Raw genomic sequence first — 23,055 nt, forward strand, 5'->3', positions numbered from 1 at the left:
CCTGTTTTTGCTTTAAGCTTAACTTGTAAACCTGCCTTTGAGGCTGTTCTTTACGGGTAAGGTTAGGGCTGCAAATTAGCGGTCTCGAGCTCAAGTATTGTTGAGTTCAACTCAAAAAGTTTAAAGCTAAGTTCGACTAAATTTGAAAGCTTACGAGTTTAAAATTATTAAGGTTGAATCGAACTCGAAATAAAAAAGTTGAAGTTCCACAACTAGAAAAAACTTGAACTCAAGTTCGGTTCAAACTGGAGTTTGAACTTGAACTTTATATACACGAAAACCTTATATTGTATTTTTATATAAAAAGCCACGTATAAATGTTAATATTATAAATAATTTAATTTAAAAAATTAAAATTTTAATATATTATATATTTTTTTTCAGTTCGTGAACTATTTTAAGTTGTGTGTTAAATAATTTATTTCGGTTAGTTAAGAACTTGATATGAATGTATTGAAATTGAATATTGATCGAGGTTTAACATAATTGAATTTGAGTAGCTTATGATCTATTTAGTCTCATTTGCAATCTTAGAGAAGGTGAAGGCTTGGTATTATTTTTGCACTCTGTCATTCACTAATACTGTTGTTCATTTGTTTATTCCTATTATTTTCATTATTGCAATGGAATATCCAGAGAAGAGAGCTTAGGCCAAATTCTAGAACTATTTTCAATTGTTTGAAAAAGAAATCCCCTAGAAGATGACCATGACTATGAAATTCATGTCCACCTCCTCTCTCCTATATGTGTTATATAGGGAAGCTCCCCTTTTCTGGGAATTGCATTGTTTTGGCTCTTGTTTCATTCTCATGTAGGCTTTCCCTTGGTCGTCTTTTAACTTGTCAAGATTCAATGGGATGACGGCTTTCCAAATTTGTTGCTCGAGAATGCTTTAGAGCAAACTCTGCATCATTGTTTTGATAAGTTTTTTTCAAAAATTAAAATTTATAGCTTTTAGTTTTTGTCAAAAACAACTTCTGATTTTATTTATATTACATGTTCTTTTATATTTAAAAAATGTCTAAAATAAAAATTTATTCATTTAAAAGTATTTTTGATAATCATATTAAATATTTAAAATTTAAATTATTAATTTATAAATTCCAAATATACATTAAATAGTTTTATAAAAAATACAAATATTAAATTGAGTATTAATATCTGCTGAGATCACATTACCAGGCCCTTTCACAGCCTGCTTTTGTTGGCTCTTGTAACTGTCCATACGAAACAAGCAAATTATCAAAGCCCACGTCCAATGGAGACATGCGCATCTGCCCTTGTTCTTAAGATCGGTCTCATCAAAAATTTATACATATGATTGTCCTAACTCGATTAATCATGCTGTTTTCGTCGATGCTATTTACGACAGATGCAATATAAGTACTTTGCTAATTAAAAAATGTATTGTTTAGATTATTACTTTTTAAATATTATAAGATGATTGTTAAAATTATCAAAATATTACAAAGTGATCATTAAATATTTGAGAAAATAACTTCAGTGACCAAAAATCTTAGATAATATATGATTTTGACCAATTTTTTTTGGATTTGCGAAAATGACCAACAAAATCGCAATGCAATTATTGCAATTTTAAGCAAAACATTCAAAAATAATATCACTATTTAAGGCTCAATCCCACATAGTATTGGGAACAATTGTTGGTAATGCTCAAATCCCACATAGTATTGGAAACACTATTGGGAATGATATTTAAGGCTTGACTTTCCCACTTCCTTGTTGAGTGATAGAGAACAAGGGGACTCTCGCGCGCCGCCGCCGCCGCCGTCCGTTTCGTCTGGTCTCGGATCGGGTCGTGGTCGTGGTAATACGTGTTTTCGACACGTCCGAGCGGATACTATCTTTTTAGAGAAACAAAATCTTTTTTTAAATTATCACAACGAATTTTCGCAACGAATTTGGAAAATCGCAACGACAATTATAGACTATCGCAACAACAACTGTAGACTATCGCAACGAATTTGGAAAATCGCAACGACAACTGTAGACTATCGCAACGCGAAATGGAAAATCGCAACGCGAAATGCAACGCGAATTTACGATAGTGGAGATCGCAATGCGAATTAGAGATCGCATTACGATTTTGTTGATCATTTTCGCAAATCCAAAAAAAAATTAATCAAAATCGTATATTATATAAGATTTTTGGTCACTGAAATTATTTTCTCTAAATATTTTACACTGTTATAAAATCATTAAATTTTATTAAATTATTATAAAATAATCTTACAATAATTATTTTATAATAATTAGATAGAGAAAACATTATTTGAAAACAGTTCAGTTACCTATAGTGTACTTTATTCAAAGAAGAAATGGTATGCCACGTAATTTTGATAAAACTCAAACCCCTTTTACAAAAAGGTTACATTTTTTTTAAACCACCATGAAAATATAAATGAAAACGCCTCCCTTTTCTCCTTTGTATATATTTCTTTTTATGATTCTCTCAGAGCTGAAGAAAAAGGAAAAGAAAAGCAGAGCAAAGCAAAGCCAAAACTCAGTAACGCGCTACCCCGAATCACTTCCTTGTTATATCATTTTATTTGTTTCAATTCTGTTTTGTCATTTCCTTGCATGTAGATGCTCCTTGTTACTCCCCCAACTCAGTAACGCGCTACCCCGAATCACTTCCACTACTGTTTTTTCGACTTCTCTCATGTCTAATAAAACCACCGAGACTCCCTGTCTCGACCGCCTTTCGGGTGGGCCCGGAATTGGGCTTCGACTTAAATAAAATATTAGGAGTCGCCACCGATCATAAAAAAATATTTAGGTTGATCGGATACCATCTTAACTGATCTGCGTTTTACCAGAAATATGTCGGGCACGGGAGTCGGTTACAGTCAAGGAAGGATTAGCACCCTTGAACTGTCCTTTCGGTACCATTTAATTTATCGGTTGTCTTAATTACAAAAATTAAAATTAAAATTAAAATTTAAAAATTCGATTCAAATTACTTACCTTTGATTGATTGAAATTATCCTAAAAAGATCATAAATAAAGTAAAAAAAACTAAAACAAACAAACACAAAGAGTTAGTATTAAAATTTAAATAAAAAAAAGAGTAAATAAAAAAAATAAAAGAAAATTCGAATTAAAAAAAATTAAATTGGAAAGGATTAAAATTCATGGATCAAATTAATTATAGGAATAAGCTACAAAAGAAAAACATAAAATTAAGGGATTAAATAAAAAATAGAAATTTAAAGTACTAAAATAGCGAAACAGAAAATTAAAATACCAAACAATGATTAAACCAAATGTAAAATAATGACTAAAATAAAGTATTTGAAAGTATAATGACCAAAGTAGAGTTCTAATAAGAAAAACAACAAAATAAGTAATAACGGGAATAAAATAAAAGTATTAAAACATTAATGCTTAAACTAAAATAAAGTAAAAAAAATAGTGGGTGAAACATAAAATTAAAATAACATGATTATCCAAATTATAGTAAAATATAATTATGTTGGATAAAATACAAGAATACATAAGATAATAGCTAAAATGAAATAAACAAAGATAAACATAAAAAAAAAAAACTACTCAATCAGGAATAAATAGTTACTAAAGTAAATAGACATAAAATAAAGTGGCAAAATTAGAAATAAACAAAACAAGAAATATAACATGTTAGTGACTAAATCAAAAACTAATAGTGACTAAAATAAAGGAAATGAAAGTTACATGCATAAATCATCACAAAATATAACATATTGGTGATCGAATTGAAAATAACGAAAATAAAGCACCTAAAATGAAATAAAATAAAAACATAGAACTTTGGTGACTAGAATGTAAAAACAATGTAATATTAGAGGGACCTGGACGTGATTAACCACAAAAGTTTAATGACTGATTTTTAAAACAGCGATAATAGAGTGACTTAAACATAAATAGACCAAAAAAAACCATTATAAAAGATGACAATAAATTAAAGGATCCTATATGAGGTTAACCCAAAATTCAAATTAAAAGCACTCCCCCACCTGAATTAACTCCAGAACACGTGAACCCCAAATAAAACCCCCTTTCCCATTTTTTATTCTGTAACATATCAAACCCACAACCTTCTTCTAATTTTCTTTCAAGCAGAGCATCCATGGAGTCCCAAATTTCCAGTGAAATCGAGAGCCACACCAACCACTCGACTCTAGACCCGACGACGACGACACCTCTACTCCGACGTACTGCAGCAAGGTAACTTAACTCTCTATTTTTATTTTAATTATTTTTTTAAACTCGTGGAATTTACGTTAACTACGAACAAAATTACAAACTAAAATTCTTATTATTAGTTGCATTCGTATTGAACAAAAAAAAAAAATTAAAGAAAACTGAAATATAAACTGAACTACCTTAGGAATTGCTGAAAAAAAATTTGTATTTTATTACTATCCCCTTCTGAAAAACAAGAGTAATCCCTTTTACAATTCTTCCTCCTCCCCTTTTTCTTCCATTTCAATCGGCTATTTATAGCCATTTTCTTACATAGCTTTTACATAAAAAATAACAATTTGCAATCTGATCATACTTTAGATCAGATATCACATGCGTCTGTAGGATTGGTAGGAAACAAGCATTAACGCTCTGGGGTAGTGATGGCAGCAAGTTGCTTAGAGAAGGGCCAGGGCGAAATGAAGTGTCTACAGCTGCCCCTCTTTGCTCATTATCGTGTAACGATAATAGGGCAAAGATTAAAAGACACAAATTTCGTCCATATCAAATATCCTTTATCGTAGAGTTGAAATCCAATGTTGTTTGTGAGCACAATATCCTTCGTCGTGAAGTTGAAATCGTGGATGTTTCGAGTCCAATATCCTTCGTCATGAAGTTGAAATTGGCTCTGAATGAAATTGGGAAGCCCCTTCGCTGTGGAGTTGAGCTTTGAATTGGATATCATTCGCTATAAAGTTGAAATCCAATGTTGTTTGTGATGAAGTTGAAATCGTGGATGTTTCGAGTCCAATATCCTTCGTCATGAAGTTGAAATTGGCTCTGAATGAAATTGGGAAGCCCCTTCGCTGTGGAGTTGAGCTTTGAATTGGATATCTTTCGCTGTAAAGTTGAAATCCAATGTTGTTTGTGAGCACGATATCCTTCGTCGTGAAGTTGAAATCGTGGATGTTTCGAGTCCAATATCCTTCGTCGTGAAGTTGAAATTGGCTCTGAATGAAACTGGGAAGCCCCTTCGTTGTGGAGTTGAGCTTTGAATTGGATATCTTTCGCTGTAAAGTTGAAATCCAATGTTGTTTGTGAGCACGATATCCTTCGTCGTGAAGTTGAAATCGTTGATGTTTCGAGTCCAATATCCTTCGTCGTGAAGTTGAAATTGGCTCTGAATGAAACTGGGAAGCCCCTTCGCTGTGGAGTTGAGCTTTGAATTGGATATCCTTCGCTGTAAAGTTGAAATCCAATCTTCAGTAAATGGTGTTGCTTCGAGTCCAATATCCTTCGTTGTGAAGTTGAAATTGACTCTAGCTAGAACCTGCAAAGTTATGCATATATGCGATGCTATGGATGCAATGCTCTTAGGTATGCCTAAAATGCATATGCAACATATGCTATTTTGGGTTCTGGAGAGAAATCTCGATCTCCGATTGCCTGTCTTGTTGTGTCTTGATTCTGGAATCTTGAAGTTCTAATTCCCGATCTTGAATTCTTCAAATATTTAAATCTGATATTTTTATCCTTGATTTGGAAAATGGTTATCGACCATCTCAATTATGTGCATGAGCCTTGATCGACTTTCCGAGTACCTGTACTTTTCAAAGAGTCTTTGTACAGTAATATACAATTATCTTTTGCAAAAGTAAATAAATCATTAGGTTTAAATTCAACCCAAGATGCTCAAAAGGAATTGATTTAGAGAAAAGATTGTCTTTATTCATAAGGGAAAAAGAACAAATGACAAACATTTTGGAAAATGAATATATGATGAAGTGTGAATGAATGTTTTAGATCTTGATAATGTGGGTACTGTTGAACTGATAAGCCGTTAAGTGACCTTGAACGCAACCTTTGCCGAGGGATCTTTGAAGATGCGACAATGTTCAGGAAAGTGCAACCTTTCTCCGACTCGTTAATCTTGTAGAGGATTCAGATGCCGGGATGTCTGGATTTCTTGAATTAATATCCAAATCGCCCTTTCGGGTTTTCAACTTGGACCCATCCTTGGTTGCAAGACGCCCTTTACAGGTTTTCATCTTGAACCCACCTTATATTTTTTTGTTTTTTTTTTCTATTTAGTGTGCCCTTTCGGGTTTTCACCCTAAACATTTTTCTCTTTTTTGTTCTTTTTTGTTCTTTTTCTTTTTCGACTTAGGATGCCATCTCGAGTTTTCATCCTAAGCGAAGTATTTTTTGACTGCATCCGAATTGATAGGATGTGGCAGTTCTGGTCCGTCCATTTCAGCAAGGACAAGGGCTCCTCCGGAAAAGGCCTTTTTTACGACATAAGGTCCTTCCCAATTTGGCATCCATTTTCCTCTGTAATCTTTATGGATTGGCCAAATTCTCTTTAGCACTAGGTCTCCTTCACGAAATATTCTCGGGCGCACCTTCTTGTCATGTGCCCGAATCATTCGTTTCTGATAGATTTGACCGTGATGAATGGCTTTCAGTCTCTTTTCATCTATCAGGTTCAGCTGATCGTATCGAGATTGTACCCATTCTGCATCATCCAGTTTGACCTCTGTCAAGACCCGTAATGACGAAATTTCTACTTCAATGGGTAGTACTGCTTCCATTCCATAAGCTAGTGAAAATGGAGTTGCCCAGTCGAGGTTCGTACCGAGGTTCGGTAAGCGAACAAAGCAAAAGGCAATTTCTCATGCCAGTCTTTGTAGGTCTCAGTCGTTCTCTCCACTATCTTTTTAATGTTTTTGTTTGCTGCTTCTACTGCTCCGTTCATCTTTGGTCTGTAGGTAGTAGAATTGTGATGCTTTATGTTGAATTGCTCACAAACAGCTTTCATCATTTTGTTGTTCAAGTTTGTAGCATTATCAGTAATGATTCTTTCAGGTAAACCATACCGACATATGATTTCTTTCTTCAAAAACTTGCAAATAGTGGACTGAGTAACACTAGCGTAGGAAGCAGCCTCTACCCACTTGGTGAAATAATCAATTGCCACGAGAATGAAACGGTGGCCATTCGAAGCCTTCGGATGGATTTGCCCGATAACATCCATGCCCCACATAGAAAAAGGCCATGGTGATGTCATTACATGAAGTGGATGAGGTGGAACATTTATTTTATCTCCGTAAATCTGACACTTATGACATCTTTTAGCGTAGTTGATGCAATCACTTTCCAGTGTTGACCAAAAATATCCGCATCTCATTATTTGTCTTGACATCATGTGCCCATTTGCATGTGTTCCACAAACTCCGTTATGTACTTCTTCCACTATCATTTTTGCCTCTTCTGCATCTACACACCTTAATAGGACTTGGTCATGGCTTTTCTTATACAAGACATCCCCGTCAAGGATATATCCAGCTGCCATCCTTCTAATGGTTCTTTTGTCAGTCTCGGTGGCTTCCTCTGGATAACTCCGATTCTTGATGTATTGCAGAATGTCATGGTACCAAGGCTTAATGTCTTTCACCTCTTCGACTTGGTAACAATGAGCCGGGTACTTATACGATTGCATGTCAATTGGCATCATTTCAGACTCCCCACCAGCCTTGAATACGGCTGCCAAGGTAGCTAAGGCATCAGCCATTTGATTTTCTTCTCTCGGCACATAGTGGAAGGTGACTTCATCAAACTCTTCGAGTAGATCCATTATTAGCTTCCGATACTCTACCAGCTTTACATCCTTGGTTTCCCATTCTCCACGGAGCTGATAGATTACTAAGGCTGAATCTCCGTATACCCGTAAGGTCTTGATATTTTGCCCCATTGCAGCTCGAATTCCCAAAACACAAGCCTCATATTCTGCCATGTTGTTGGTGCAATCGAAATTCAATTTGCTAGTGAATGGGTAATGATTCCCTTCTGGGGAAATCAGTATTGCCCCGATGCCATGTCCTATTGCATTTGATGCACCATCAAAATGCATTCTCCAGGAACTGTAGGTAGAAGTACTTGCCTCTTCTAAGGTGATAGCCATCAAGTCTTCGTCTGGGAAGTCAAAGCTTAGCGGCTCATAGTTCTCATCGGTTCTGCTTGCCAAAAAATCTGATATGGCACTTCCCTTTATTGCTTTTTGGCTTACGTACTCGATATCAAATTCAGACAATAGCATCTGCCATCGGGCTAACCTTCCAGATAGAGCAGGTACACCCATCATGTATTTTAGAGGATCTAACTTAGAGATCAGCCATGTAGTGTGATACAACATGTATTGTCTGAGTCTCTTTGTAGCCCAGACTAGAGCACAGCAAACCTTCTCGATAGGAGGATATCTGACCTCGCAATCGGTGAACTTCTTGCTTAAATAATATATGGCTTTTTCCTTCTTTCCAGACTCATCATGTTGACCCAGGACACACCCCATTGAGTTCTCGAATACAGATAGATATAAGAACATGTGTTTGCCTGGGATAGGAGACATCAGGATTGGAGCGTGAGATAAATACTCCTTTACTTTTTCAAATGCAATCTGGCAATTTTCATCCCATGCTCCGGGGTTATTTTTTCGAAGAAGTCGGAAGATTGGGTCACATTTTTCGGTTAACTGAGATATGAACCGTGCTATGTAGTTCAATCTGCCCAGAAAACCTCGGACCTCTTTCTGTGTTCGTGGTGGAGGTAGATTTTGGATAACCTTAACTTTATCAGGATCAACCTCAATCCCTTTCCTGCTAACTACGAATCCTAACAACTTCCCAGATGTTACCCCGAAGGTACACTTGCTCGGGTTCAGTCGCAGCTGGAACTTCCTCAATCTTTGGAAGAGTTTTCTTAAATTCTCGACATGTTCATTCTCGGTCTGTGCCTTGACAATCATGTCATCGACGTAAACCTCGATTTCTCTGTGCATCATATCGTGGAACAGGGTCACCATAGCTCTCTGATATGTTGCACCAGCATTCTTCAATCCAAAGGGCATCACCTTATAACAGAAAGTTCCCCACATTGTGACGAATGTGGTCTTCTCCATATCTTCAAGATGCATCTTGATCTGATTATATCCTGAGAATCCATCCATGAATGAAAAGAAAGCGTTCCCGGCTGTATTGTCCACCAATGTGTCAATGTGTGGCAGAGGGAAGTTGTCTTTGGGACTTGCCTTGTTAAGGTCCCGGTAATCGACACACATGCGTACTTTCCCGTCTTTCTTTGGCACAGGCACGATGTTGGCCACCCATTCCGGATATTTGGCCACTTGGAGGAAACCAGCATCAAATTGCTTCTTGACTTCTTCCTTGATCTTAAGGAGCATTTCTGGTCGCATTCTCCTCAGCTTTTGCTGCACGGGTTTGCATCCTAGTTTGATAGGCAGTTTGTGGACTACCATATCTGTGTCTAGTCCCGGCATGTCTTGATATGACCAAGCGAACACATCTCTGTACTCTTGAAGTAAGACTATCAAGTTTTGTCTTGCTTCATCTGAAAGAATTGTACCGATTTTAACCTCCTTTCTATCCTCGTCAGTGCCCAGATTGAAGATTTCGATCTTTTCCTCATGTGGCAGTATTTGATTCTCTTCTCTTTCTACCATTCTCAATAATTCGGTAGGTAAGTTGCACTTTTCCTCATTGTCGAATTCATCGAATTCCCCAAGACAAATGGCCGATTCAAAATCCACCTCCGGATCCGGATCATCAGTGCCTACATTATCGTTATCTGGGGACCTGAAGGAAAGAAAATGTGTATGTGTGAGAGGAAAATATCCCACACGAAACAATCAAAAATTAAATTTGAAAGAGAATATAATGGAGTATTGAAAAAATGGTTTCAGAAGAAATGAAATAAGAAAAATGTTTGACATGAAGAAAATTCGCATCTTTTATTGAATTTAAAACAATGTTTATTCACCCTTACAAAAGATAACCTATTGCCCCGGGTATAGGCAAATAGGGATAGTTCGAATATTACTCTGAAAGACTCTTGTAAACCACAGGTAGTTCTTCCACCGACCAGTTACTAGGCACAAACCCAGGTGGCAGAGGGTAGATTTCAGATTTATTGGCGTTGTCCGCATCTTCTGTAGTCACGACATTGATATTCAAATCTTTCAAAGCCACTTCTAAATCGGATGAGGTGGTCTCAAACACATAACCACCTGACTTGAATGTGTGATACAGAGGTGGGAATACCATTGGTTCCCGTTGAAACTCGCTTCCAGTCAACCTGGCTAATCTTCTTTCCCGTTTCTTCTGGATTTCCTTCCTCTTTTCATGATAATTGGGCTGAAAACCAAGCCCAAACTGCTCTAATTTTGAAATAAGAATGACTGGATTAATCTTTCCTTGTAAATGCTTCCCAAACCCTCTTCCAGTCTTAGCGCCTCGTCCCAAGGTTTGCTTGACCTCCATTTTGGTGCACTTGGATAGTCGAGGTTTAGGAATCATTTTTCCTTCTGCTACGAATGTGGCATTCACGAATTCTAAGGAGCGAAATGAGCATTCTACACCTTCATCATTTACTTCAATATACGGGGCATCCGTGGTCACACTTGCCACGATATCTTCCTCAGCATTAATGATTACTAAGGCCCCGTCGATAACAAACTTAACTTTTTGATGCAGAGTGGATGGTACTGCACCTGCTTGATGAATCCATGGCCTTCCCAAAAGACAGTTATAGGAAGATATGATATCCATCACTAGAAACTCAACATTGTAGGTGGCCGGTCCGATCGTTAGCGGCACCTCAATCTTGCCAATTACCTCTCTTTTGGTCCCATCAAATGCTCGGACCACGTTCTGACAGGCTCTCATATGAGAGGTATCCATTGGCAGCCTCTTCAATGTAATCAAAGGCATCACATTTAGGGCCGATCCGTTGTCGATCAATACACTTGGTAGGGCATGCCCTTTGCAATACGTAGTGATGTGTAATGCCTTTGTTCGGCCTCTTCCTCCGGATGGAATCTCATCATCTGAAAATGAGATGAGATTATCAGCTTGAATATTGTTCACCAGTCGATCCATCTTGCTGACTGGTATGTTTTGTGGCACGAACGTTTGATTTAGGACTTTCAACAGTGCCTCCCGATGTGCCTCTGAGTTTATCAAAAGTGCTAACATTGAAGTACGCGTTGGCAAGTTGTGGAGCTGTTCTACAACACTGTACTCGCTATGTTTCAAGAATTTGAGAAATTCTTTAACTTCTTCCTCCTTTATAGGTTCATTGATAGCCAATACATCTTCTTTGAAAGGCTCAAGTGGTCTCTGCCCCACTTTGCTATCACATTCTTTGGAAGTACTCACCTGGCATTCGTATTTCCATGGCACTTGTCGACTGTCCTTGTACTGAAAAGGCCGAGGTGCTGTGATCACCACCTTTGCTTGAGTTGTTGTCGTCGTCTTTGCTTTAGGGGTAATTACCAATGGACTTCCCCTACCAAATCTTCTTTCTGATGATTCTCCGGTAGCGCAAACGTCTGCTTCCGAGGAATCCTGAACTTCTTCGTAAAACTCCAGCTCTTTTCTGTCCATCATGAGTTGGACTAATGTCTTGAACTCTGGGCAATCTTGCACTTTATGCCCTTCTTCATTGTGGTAACAGCAATGGTTACCGTATTCATTTCCTGCTGTATCTGGATATAGTGCAAGAAGCCCTGCTTTTACCATTTGGCTCCATACCCAAGCCAAAGGAGCTTTAACTTCTGAAACACTCAATTTGACTCTCTTGCCCTTCTCTGTGGTGACTGCGTTAATTCCAGTCTCTTGATGATTTGGCAAGGGATTCTGGGCGACGTTTGGTGTTCCGGAGTTGAAAGTGATCCAATTCTTATTTCGCATTCGTTGTACAAGCCTCTTGAATGTGAGACAATTTTCGATTGAATGCCCCTGTACACCACCATGATATTCGCAGTTAACATTCTCGTCGAACCATCTCGGGTAAGGGGGCTTTATTGGATCCATAGGATAAGGCGACACAACGTGAGTATCAAAGAGCTGTTGGTATAACTCTTTGTATGTCATGGGAATGGGATCGAATTGCTCTCTTTCCCTTTCCTTTCTTGTTCTCTCTGGTTCTGTTTAGAAGTACCAGATGGTACAGCTGCAGTGGTATTTGAACTTGAGATCGTAACACCCTTGTTTGGGTTGTAGGTGTTGACATTATTGATCTCTCGTTCTTTGTTCTTCACGAGAGACTTCTTACTGGAGTCACCTCCCTCAATTTTTCCTTGTTTTATGGCTAATTCGATCATTTCACCGGCCATAACTAGATCTGAGAAACTTCCTGATGTGATTGCCACTAGGTGCCCGAAGTAAGGTGCTTTCAGGGTCTGTACAAACAACTTTCTAGTTTCCTTTTCATCCAAGGATGGATGAACTTGCACAGCCAAATCCCTCCAACGCTGTGCGTATTGTCGGAAACTCTCGTTATGCTTTTTCTCCAAGCTTTGGAGCATAACCCGGTCTGGTCTCATATCGTTGATATGCTTGTACTGCTCCAAGAAAGACTTGGCTAAGTCTTTCCATGTCTTGATATGAGTTCGGCTGAGCTGGTTGTACCACCGGATAGCTGAACCGGACAGGCTCTCCTGGAAGCAATGGATCAGGAGTTGGTCATTTCCCACATATCCTGTCATTTTCCGACAGAACATAGTGATGTGTGCTGAGGGGCAGTTGTTCCCGTTAAACTTCTCGAACTCAGGGACCTTGAATTTTGGTGGAAGTACCAAATCTGGAACTAGACTCAACTCCATTGCATCTACCCCATAATAGTCCTGGTCCCCTTTGACCATTTTCATCTGGTCTTCTAACATCCTGATTTTCTCTTCCATCTTTTTAGCTTTATCCTCCTCATCAAAATCCGGGACATGGTAATTATCCGGATGATTGTCAGGGATGGTTGTAAAAGTTTGTATCTTAACAGTAGATGCAGCTTTCCCTTTGGTAGAGGATGAGTCACCGGGTAATGCAACTTTCCCTTTAGTAGCGGATGAGTCCTCGGGTAATACTCCGGGTGAGATAACCACCTGTGAGGTTGGCGGTATAGTTAACCCCTCAAATGAACCTGCCCTTGGCGCACTGGCCTGCTGTAAGCCTGATAACTTGGCCACGATTTGATCGACCAAGGACTCCTGGTTTTTCTTGATGGATTCTAGGGTACTTTGACTGTTCTGGGCCATCTTATCTTCCAGTTCTTTTTGCAATCTTGCCATGTTCTCCTCGAATTTTTCCATTCTGGCCTCCATCTGTCTCTTTTTTGTTCGAGTATTGTGCGGATGATGTGTGTCTTGAGCTCTTGGTATTTGTTCTTTCTGAGACATGTTCTGTTAGTTAATACGAATGTAAACACATGGAAATATAAAAATAAACATGAAATATAAAATGCAAAGTATGCAATGCATGATGTATGCAATTTAGAGGCATTGATCCAGAAAAGTGTCTGTTATTATAAATAATCCTTATTTAAACAAAAGCGTTTTATCTTATAAGAGACATAAAAACAATCAAAGGTATATCCGGACTAAATCCTCCAGACCCCGAACATCTTCTAAAAGATTGACAAGTCTTCTTCCTTCATCTGTTACTGGTTGAATGTTCTGTCGAACCACTCCGGCTTCCCTTGCCAAGCCATGTAGATGACAGGCTGCCTTCTGTACTTGATCCAGGAAATCTCGGATGACTACGTCTCTAGCCTTCACCCTTTGCTGAGCTTGCTCCCAACGGAAACGCCACTGTAAACCTCCGTCGAAAGGCACTATCTGAAGTTCGCTTGCTTGCTTCTTGAGTTCATCAAGAATGGCTTCTAACTCAGCTATTGTTTTGTCATCTTTCTCATGTTGTTTCTCCAGATCAGCCACCTGGATTCTCAAGCATTGGTTATGATGTTGACTACCTGCTAAGCGCCTCTGAGTAGTCTTCAGCTGCTCATCATACCCCTCAAACTTCCTTTTTAGGATATGAGCTTCATCTTTCCAGTATTCAGAAGTTCTTTTCAAATTGGAGTTATCCTTGACTTTATCTTGATACCCCTTTCTCAAGTCTTCAAGCTCGAAATGGATTTTCTTCTGTTCTTTCTCCAGTTTGTCTGCTCGATCTTTCTGAGTATCGGCGTCTAACTTCCATTGGTATCGTTCAACTTCAAGTTCCCTTACCTTCTGCTTCAGCTCATTATTCACAGCTTTAAACTCGGTCTTGGCTATCTCCAGTTCGGAAGGGACATACCTGAGATGTTCCTCCATGGTCCGGGTGTCTTCACAGTCTGGCACCGGGATGTTGTCATTTTTTCTCAATCTTCTCCATTCTACATAATCCGGAGTAAGCATGTCTCTTGCAGCTACAATATCCATTCGGAACAATTTTTTCCATGAGTCAGCTACTTCTTTGATCATCTTTTTATAGTTATCACCGTGGTACACAAACTCTGATATAGATAATCCGTATGTGGCCGGGATAAACTGACGTGCCCCATATTGTCTAAGTGCTAACGACGGAGCATACCCAACTGCGCCCCAAAGTCCAAGTAAGGTCATAGTATCAGAATCCCCACACCGGTAAAGAATGTCACTGAGGAATAACCAGGGGGCTCTCCAGGTAATATCTCGGTCCTGAAGATGAGTGAATACCTTCATCCACTTTTCCTTGGTAGCGCCTTCATGCCATTTTATAGTGATGAACTCTCCCAAAGGTGAATAGGTGGTGCTAAATCGGCGGTAGGCGACCCCGTTAGTCTTCCAGAAATGGCTGTGAATCCAAACTTGAAGAAGCTGAACACACCCAATGAACCTTCCTCCACCAATTCTTCTGCAATGATTAAGAGACCGAAAGGTCTCGGCCAAAATGGTCGGTGCTGGGTTGACTCGCCTTGGAAGTTGTTTAAATAGTTCTACAACGGTTGCGTCAATGCACCCAAGGATCTTCGGAAATATAATCAAACCATACAGACCCAGTGCAAAAAGGTCTATAGTCTTCCATTCATCAGGGTGGTTCTTCATTAGTTGCTTTATGTGGATCCACTCGATTCCTTCCCCATTACCTTTGTGTCGGAGTCGATCAGTTACCCATTTTTCATCAACCCCTGCAATCTTAGCCAGTCCATTCTTGAAAGGTTGACTCTTGATGTGTTTGATATATACCCTCTCTAGTATGATACTTTCACAGTGCAGTAGGGTAGTATACTCTTCGATGGTGGGCACCATATCCTCCTGGTTAAAGGTGAAACAACTATATCCTGGGTTCCAGAATTGAATCAATGCTCGGAGCAGGGGCTCATCAGTCTTGACATGTAGTAAGAGGGCAATATCACCATATCGTTGGCTAAACTTCTGCTTTCTGTCATTCTTCCAACTGTCCCAAATGTTCCGCAGCTCTTGGACATTATTCTGTTTCAGGCTGACAGATGCGTAGCTAACCAGCTCTGACACATAGTTACTCTGAAGACTATCTCCCTTCTCTTTCTGCGTCTTCTCGGACCATAGTCGTGCCTCGGCGTTTTTAATCTCTTGTATTACAACACCTTTGTCCATTAATTCAGATTATTTCGTGTGTAACAAACTATTTTTAGGGATCAATAGCCTCTTGTTATGATGCAAATGCTAGAAAACAAACACAAAGGCAAAAAAGTTAGTAAAAAAATAAACAAATAAAAAAAATAACGAAAGAAAAAAAATACAAAAAACATGGTTAGGGTAAAAAATATCCTAGGTTTTGGAATTTGGTTTCGGGGTAGGCTCTAATTCTCCATGGTCTCTCGGTTTAAGTTCTAAAATGGTACCCGAGTTCTCCTTGCTGGTGACCCCTTGGGCTTACCAGACCCTTAGTCCTAAACCCATCACAGGTTTGTATGGACCAAGTTAAACTCGAGAGGACACATTCCCTTATGCCCGCACGGTGAATAAATTCACACGAAGACATAAGGTATATGAATCCCGAAGGTTACTTGCTAGGCCCGCACGGAGAATAAATTCTCACGAAGGCGTCGCTTTCACCCCCACTTAAATAGGGTTCGGAGCTCGTATAGAGCATGAGATGACAATTTTGAAAAATCTGAAAACATTAAAAAACGTTAGTACAACTATTTATTTGAAAAATATTCAAAGATAAATAATTGGAATCGAATAAATAAATTAAAATTTAAATTTACCATTTTCGCATAAAAAGACAACCGAAAATTAATTATGGCCTGACTCACTTATTGTCCCCAGCGGAGTCGCCAAGCTGTCTCGACCGCCTTTCGGGTGGGCCCGGAATTGGGCTTCGACTTAAATAAAATATTAGGAGTCGCCACCGATCATAAAAAAATATTTAGGTTGATCGGATACCATCTTAACTGATCTGCGTTTTACCAGAAATATGTCGGGCACGGGAGTCGGTTACAGTCAAGGAAGGATTAGCACCCTTGAACTGTCCTTTCGGTACCATTTAATTTATCGGTTGTCTTAATTACAAAAATTAAAATTAAAATTAAAATTTAAAAATTCGATTCAAATTACTTACCTTTGATTGATTGAAATTATCCTAAAAAGATCATAAATAAAGTAAAAAAAACTAAAACAAACAAACACAAAGAGTTAGTATTAAAATTTAAATAAAAAAAAAGAGTAAATAAAAAAAATAAAAGAAAATTCGAATTAAAAAAAATTAAATTGGAAAGGATTAAAATTCATGGATCAAATTAATTATAGGAATAAGCTACAAAAGAAAAACATAAAATTAAGGGATTAAATAAAAAATAGAAATTTAAAGTACTAAAATAGCGAAACAGAAAATTAAAATACCAAACAATGATTAAACCAAATGTAAAATAATGACTAAAATAAAGTATTTGAAAGTATAATGACCAAAGTAGAGTTCTAATAAGAAAAACAACAAAATAAGTAATAACGGGAATAAAATAAAAGTATTAAAACATTAATGCTTAAACTAAAATAAAGTAAAAAAAATAGTGGGTGAAACATAAAATTAAAATAACATGATTATCCAAATTATAGTAAAATATAATTATGTTGGATAAAATACAAGAATACATAAGATAATAGCTAAAATGAAATAAACAAAGATAAACATAAAAAAAAAAACTACTCAATCAGGAATAAATAGTTACTAAAGTAAATAGACATAAAATAAAGTGGCAAAATTAGAAATAAACAAAACAAGAAATATAACATGTTAGTGACTAAATCAAAAACTAATAGTGACTAAAATAAAGGAAATGAAAGTTACATGCATAAATCATCACAAAATATAACATATTGGTGATCGAATTGAAAATAACGAAAATAAAGCACCTAAAATGAAATAAAATAAAAACATAGAACTTTGGTGACTAGAATGTAAAAACAATGTAATATTAGAGGGACCTGGACGTGATTAACCACAAAAGTTTAATGACTGATTTTTAAAACAGCGATAATAGAGTGACTTAAACATAAATAGACCAAAAAAAAAACCATTATAAAAGATGACAATAAATTAAAGGATCCTATATGAGGTTAACCCAAAATTCAAATTAAAAGCACTCCCCCACCTGAATTAACTCCAGAACACGTGAACCCCAAATAAAACCCCCTTTCCCATTTTTTATTCTGTAACATATCAAACCCACAACCTTCTTCTAATTTTCTTTCAAGCAGAGCATCCATGGAGTCCCAAATTTCCAGTGAAATCGAGAGCCACACCAACCACTCGACTCTAGACCCGACGACGACGACACCTCTACTCCGACGTACTGCAGCAAGGTAACTTAACTCTCTATTTTTATTTTAATTATTTTTTTAAACTCGTGGAATTTACGTTAACTACGAACAAAATTACAAACTAAAATTCTTATTATTAGTTGCATTCGTATTGAACAAAAAAAAAAAATTAAAGAAAACTGAAATATAAACTGAACTACCTTAGGAATTGCTGAAAAAAAATTTGTATTTTATTACTATCCCCTTCTGAAAAACAAGAGTAATCCCTTTTACAATTCTTCCTCCTCCCCTTTTTCTTCCATTTCAATCGGCTATTTATAGCCATTTTCTTACATAGCTTTTACATAAAAAATAACAATTTGCAATCTGATCATACTTTAGATCAGATATCACATGCGTCTGTAGGATTGGTAGGAAACAAGCATTAACGCTCTGGGGTAGTGATGGCAGCAAGTTGCTTAGAGAAGGGCCAGGGCGAAATGAAGTGTCTACACTCCCGCCGCCGATGATTTCCTCGAGCAAATCCTGGGACTCTCCAACTTCGCGCCGCCTGGAACGGGCTTAGCTGGATCCGACGGTGGATTGGCTGGAACCGGTCCAGGGGCTGGAGCTCCAATGTTTTTGCAGCTCAGCTCCGGTGATGGCGCCGGACATATCGGCGGTAGTGGAGGTGGTGCGTTTCACGGACAGGTTTTTCCGTTGGGTTTGAGCTTGGAGCAAGGTAAAGGCGGGTTTTTGAAGCCCGAGGACGCTTCCGGTAGCGGCAAGCGGTTTCGCAACGGCATCGTTGATGACAGAGCTTCTTCTGTAAAAAGTGTAAGAAAAAATTAGTAATTTGTCATTTCTGTTGATTTTGTTTAAAAAAAATTCTCATGTGTTTGCTTGGTTTCCCTAAAAGGATAAAAAAGTATTTCTCTTGGAGCTTGACTAAGAAGCTAGATATTTCATGGTGTTGATAATAATGATTTTCTTGATAATTACTGTTCTTTTTCCCAGTAAATGGAGTATGTTCATTTGTCCTTGTCGGATTACTTTAAGTTTTAGATTGTCAAACATGGGTGACATCGAATTTGTCTATTTGATATTTTATCATATTCATGTTACTATATCATGTTTGTTTTTCTTTCTGTCTGATAGAAGAGAAGACAAGGGAAAACATTACATGAAACACTACATCATGTCCTAGGATTATTCAATATAAACAAGAGTTTCACTTCAAAAAACGAAAACTTGACTTTTCAATGATTAAATGAGTAATAGTTGATTACTTGGTTTGTAGTAAACACATGTTTTCTCGGTTGATTTTGGAACCGGCTTTGCTTAATGGTCAACCGTTCACCTGCCAGCATGCCTAAAACTGTCAGATATCATGTATGAGTCGAGTTATTTGTGGAAGATGTCGAATTTCAGAATTGTCTCCTTTTGGTTATTATTGTAAAAGATGTATGAAAGTTAAAACTATGAAGAAAGATGGATCCCGGGTTTTCTTTCGCTGATTTAATATAGATTTAACGTATAGGTCATGGTCAAGACATTCTATCATCCTGACTTGAGTAATTGCTTTTGTATTTGGTTATTTAGATTGTCAGTTCCTTCTCCGAATTGTGTGGGAAGTGTTTTGCTAAACTATATTCCACTGATTATGCTTATATTCTAAACATCTATTTTCATATAAGCATCAGATTATACTGTCCTAAAGACATATATGGAGTAGAGTGATTTTCTCCTTCTACTGTATTTTCTTTCTCTGTCAAGAGGAGATGGGTGGGCGGGAGAGAAAAGATGGTATTGATATTAGTTTTATCTTATTCTATAAGTTCTATCATCAATGATATGACTTGTATAACTTTCCAGGTTTTCCCTGGCCAACCTATGCAAGCAACTGTTGCTGCAGCACCTCATCCACCAGCAATGTGTCCAAGGGTGCGGGCTAGACGAGGACAAGCCACAGATCCTCACAGCATTGCTGAACGGGTAAGATTAATATATTATAAATAATCACACCAAATTCAGGAATAGCTAAATATACGGAATGGAAGTAATTCAGATTTATGTTTCTGGTCGAGAATCAAAAGGAACGAGTAAGTTTATTAGCAAGGGAACATTTTGAAAGGATAGAAATTGGATAAATTGATTAATTGTGACTAGTTCCATCAGGTGTTTCAATGAAATTGACATTTTAAATATCGTTTCTGTTGTTTGGTCAATATGCACAATGTAGGTCATTCATTGAGAAAACAGATACTTATTTTTCTTCAAGAAAAATTGTATAAACTATGAGAATTAAGTACTATAATGTCTATTTTAAATATCTAGAAAAGACGAGTAAAGCCTGTATATATAATCTTTTAGGAGGAGGAAATCTAGTAGCTCATAAAGTTGCACTTGAATGCCACCTCTGAAACTTGGACCCTTCATAAGTGGAGAGAGTTTAGCATCGGCATGACACGATCCTCAACATGGTATGAAATCTGTGTCAAACATGACAAATAACTCGGACTCTTTTGCAACCGATGAAGCTCAATGCTAGTTTTGGTTTAATTTTTCCACAAATTTTGTTCTTTGGCTAGATGCTAGAAATCACCCCCCCCCCCCCAACACACACACCAAAAAAAAGGGGGATAATAAAGACTAAAGTCTAAAGCTGTAAATCCAGAAAGAATGAGAAGATAACAAAGAAAGAATATAGTAAAGAGAGAATATAAATGAAAAGGAAGACGAGTGGGTGAGTTTGGTTGTTCTTGTAAAGAGTAGGACAAGGGAGTAGTTGTTGAATGGTGTTGCAATTGTGATTAACTACACTGAAGCATTAGGTTTTCTCCTTTGGTACAGTTGCGTAGGGAGAGAATTACTGAAAGAATCAGGGCATTACAGGAACTTGTTCCTAGTGTTAACAAGGTCAGTTCTCAGTCCTTTTTTCTATCACTTCGTTTCCTTGTCAAATGAATTGCATATTTCCATTTCTTTTGGGAATGATCAGACCATACAGTTTACTGGTTTTTATTTAAATCAATATAGTAAGGAGCATGCTCCTATTATCAATAGAGATGATCTATTAATGCTGTGAAATAGTAAAAAGAATGTTCTCAACATCAGTGAACAATAAGCTTTTTATGTTCTGTCACTGATCTTATGAGCCCATAACTGCTGATCTTCTCCATCTCGTTGTATAACCTTGCAATGGTTTTATGACTAACCTTTTAATGTAAAGGCTTTGAAATCTGTTAAAATTATTATTACTTGAGGGTTTGTCTACTTCCTTGGGCTCATTTCCAAGCAAACTTTATTGTCTGTTAAATATCGTACACATATCGTTATAGGGGTCTCATTGAGACGTGCGTCTTTATGGTAGATTTGTCTTCTTGGGATGTAAACCATGGTAAAGTCTAACCTATAAGGCATGCAACTTTGTTTAGTAGTGATGAATGTTCCTTTGTACAGACTGATAGAGCAGTCATGCTTGATGAAATCGTAGATTATGTGAAGTTCCTGCGACTCCAAGTTAAGGTATCATTCACTCTTTTAACTGTTTGATTTTCATACTTTACTGCATATCATAGCACTGCTCATGCCTGTAGAATCGATCTGCTATAACTTATTTGATGAATGAGCCATATAATATCGGAATTTTCCTGCCATTATGTCGGGACATGTTCCATTTGAAAGAATTCTCTCGTTGTAATAAATTTGATTGTTTAACAGGTTTTGAGCATGAGTAGGTTGGGTGGAGCTGGTGCTGTGGCACCGCTTGTAACGGACATCCCGATATCTTCGGTAGAGGTAATAAAATAAGAAATCATGCGCATATTGGACAATTTATATCTTTCTATCCATTAAGATAATAGAGCTTCCTGTATTAATCATCAGTACGAAAGCGGTGAGGGTGGGAGAAGCCAACCAGCATGGGAGAAGTGGTCAAACGACGGCACAGAGCAACAAGTTGCCAAGCTCATGGAAGAAAACGTTGGAGCCGCCATGCAATTCCTCCAATCAAAATCTCTTTTCATTATGCCCATCTCACTCGCCACCGCAATCTACCACACCCAACTACAAGATACCTCCTGTGTTGTCAAGCCGGAAACAAATCCGCCTTCATAGACCGTCCTTAATCAAACCCTTTATTTGTCGTATTCTAACAGCCCCCCAACGACGACAAATAACTTGTTTTGCTGGCTTTTTAAAATGCAATCAAAGTCAGATGCCACAGCAGTAGCTTTTTTTTTTTTTCTTCTCTGCGTTTCTTTTTCCAGCTTTTGTTAAAATATTTCAAAACAGGGTTTGATGTCAATGCGTAAAAGAAATGAGAGGCGGGCAATTGATAGCTTGACAAGTTCCAGTAAAGGGGAAGGATTGTCAAAGTTTCAATTGGCACGCTCTTATTTTTTTGTAGCAAAAAAAGGTGGGGGAAGATAGTGGAGAATGATGGAAAAGCACATTTTTTTGGGTTAGTGGATTGAGGGACCTGCAAAAAAGGTAGCTCATATTATATTGTAACAATGTATTTCTCCTAGGAAATGGAATGCTCAGGTATTACAAGAATTGATATTATATATATATATATATATGTGAAGTGCTTGTTGCTATGGATGTTGAAGTCGTTTGGACGACGGGAAAAAGATGGTGGGCGGTCGTGGCTGGCTGCCTGGCTGGGTTACCGTCGCTTTCAGCCACTACTTTTATGCTACATTTCTTCATCATGCGTTCTGAATCATACTAGACACGCAAATCCACTTGGAACTCACAATCTTCACGAGTTCGCGGTTAACTTTTCTAAAACCGGTCTGAATCATTTGTCCGATCTTTTATTTTTTTTTTCATCCGCACCTGACCCGATTTGGGTTTAAAAGAATTTCATTCGATTTGAAAATCAATTCAATTTTTAAAGTTAAAATTCACATTTCACTCAATTTATATATATATACATATATAGTTAATTTTTCAGATAAAATAAGAATATAAAGTGTATTATTGTAATTATTTTTATATGTGCAAAAGATAATTATAATATTATGTTGAGTAGGGTTGGATTTTTATCTTAAATTTGAATTAGATTTGACTTGATTTCACCCTTAAAAATTCTAATTCAATCTGGATTTTTAAAATGAAATATGATCATTCCTATATATGATAATATATGATTAGGGGACCTGAGTTGGAGTCCATACTGCTCCCTATGAGCCGGGCCTGTGAATATTATTTATACCTAAGCTTGAGGGTCGGGCATGTGAATATTTATACCCAAACTTGAGGGGTCG

General features: G+C 37.4%; 1 protein-coding gene across 1 annotated transcript; it reads left to right on the top strand.

Moving 5' to 3' along the window:
* The first annotated feature begins 2,478 nt into the window (after nucleotides 1-2,478).
* Nucleotides 2,479-22,027, top strand: LOC120189104 (transcription factor UNE12-like). The gene is made up of 7 exons (XM_039192440.1): nucleotides 2,479-2,704; nucleotides 18,293-18,616; nucleotides 19,655-19,774; nucleotides 20,633-20,698; nucleotides 21,242-21,307; nucleotides 21,503-21,580; nucleotides 21,668-22,027. Exons 1-7 carry the CDS (start codon nucleotides 2,684-2,686, stop codon nucleotides 21,896-21,898), a joined length of 906 nt encoding a protein of 301 aa, XP_039048371.1. The 5' UTR covers nucleotides 2,479-2,683; the 3' UTR covers nucleotides 21,899-22,027.
* The last annotated feature ends 1,028 nt before the right edge of the window (nucleotides 22,028-23,055 follow it).

Source organism: Hibiscus syriacus, unplaced genomic scaffold (assembly GCF_006381635.1).
Source record: "Hibiscus syriacus cultivar Baekdansim isolate YM2019G1 unplaced genomic scaffold, ASM638163v2 tig00116951_pilon, whole genome shotgun sequence".
NCBI classification, from domain to species: Eukaryota; Viridiplantae; Streptophyta; class Magnoliopsida; order Malvales; family Malvaceae; genus Hibiscus; species Hibiscus syriacus.

Excerpts from the sequence above, each read along its gene's own strand:
- LOC120189104 (XM_039192440.1), top strand. The coding sequence starts at position 2,684 with ATGTCTAATAAAACCACCGAG. Across the intron at positions 18,617-19,654 it reads GAGCTTCTTCTGTAAAAAGT|GTTTTCCCTGGCCAACCTAT; the intron begins GTAAGAAAAAAT and ends ATAACTTTCCAG. Across the intron at positions 21,308-21,502 it reads TCCTGCGACTCCAAGTTAAG|GTTTTGAGCATGAGTAGGTT; the intron begins GTATCATTCACT and ends ATTGTTTAACAG.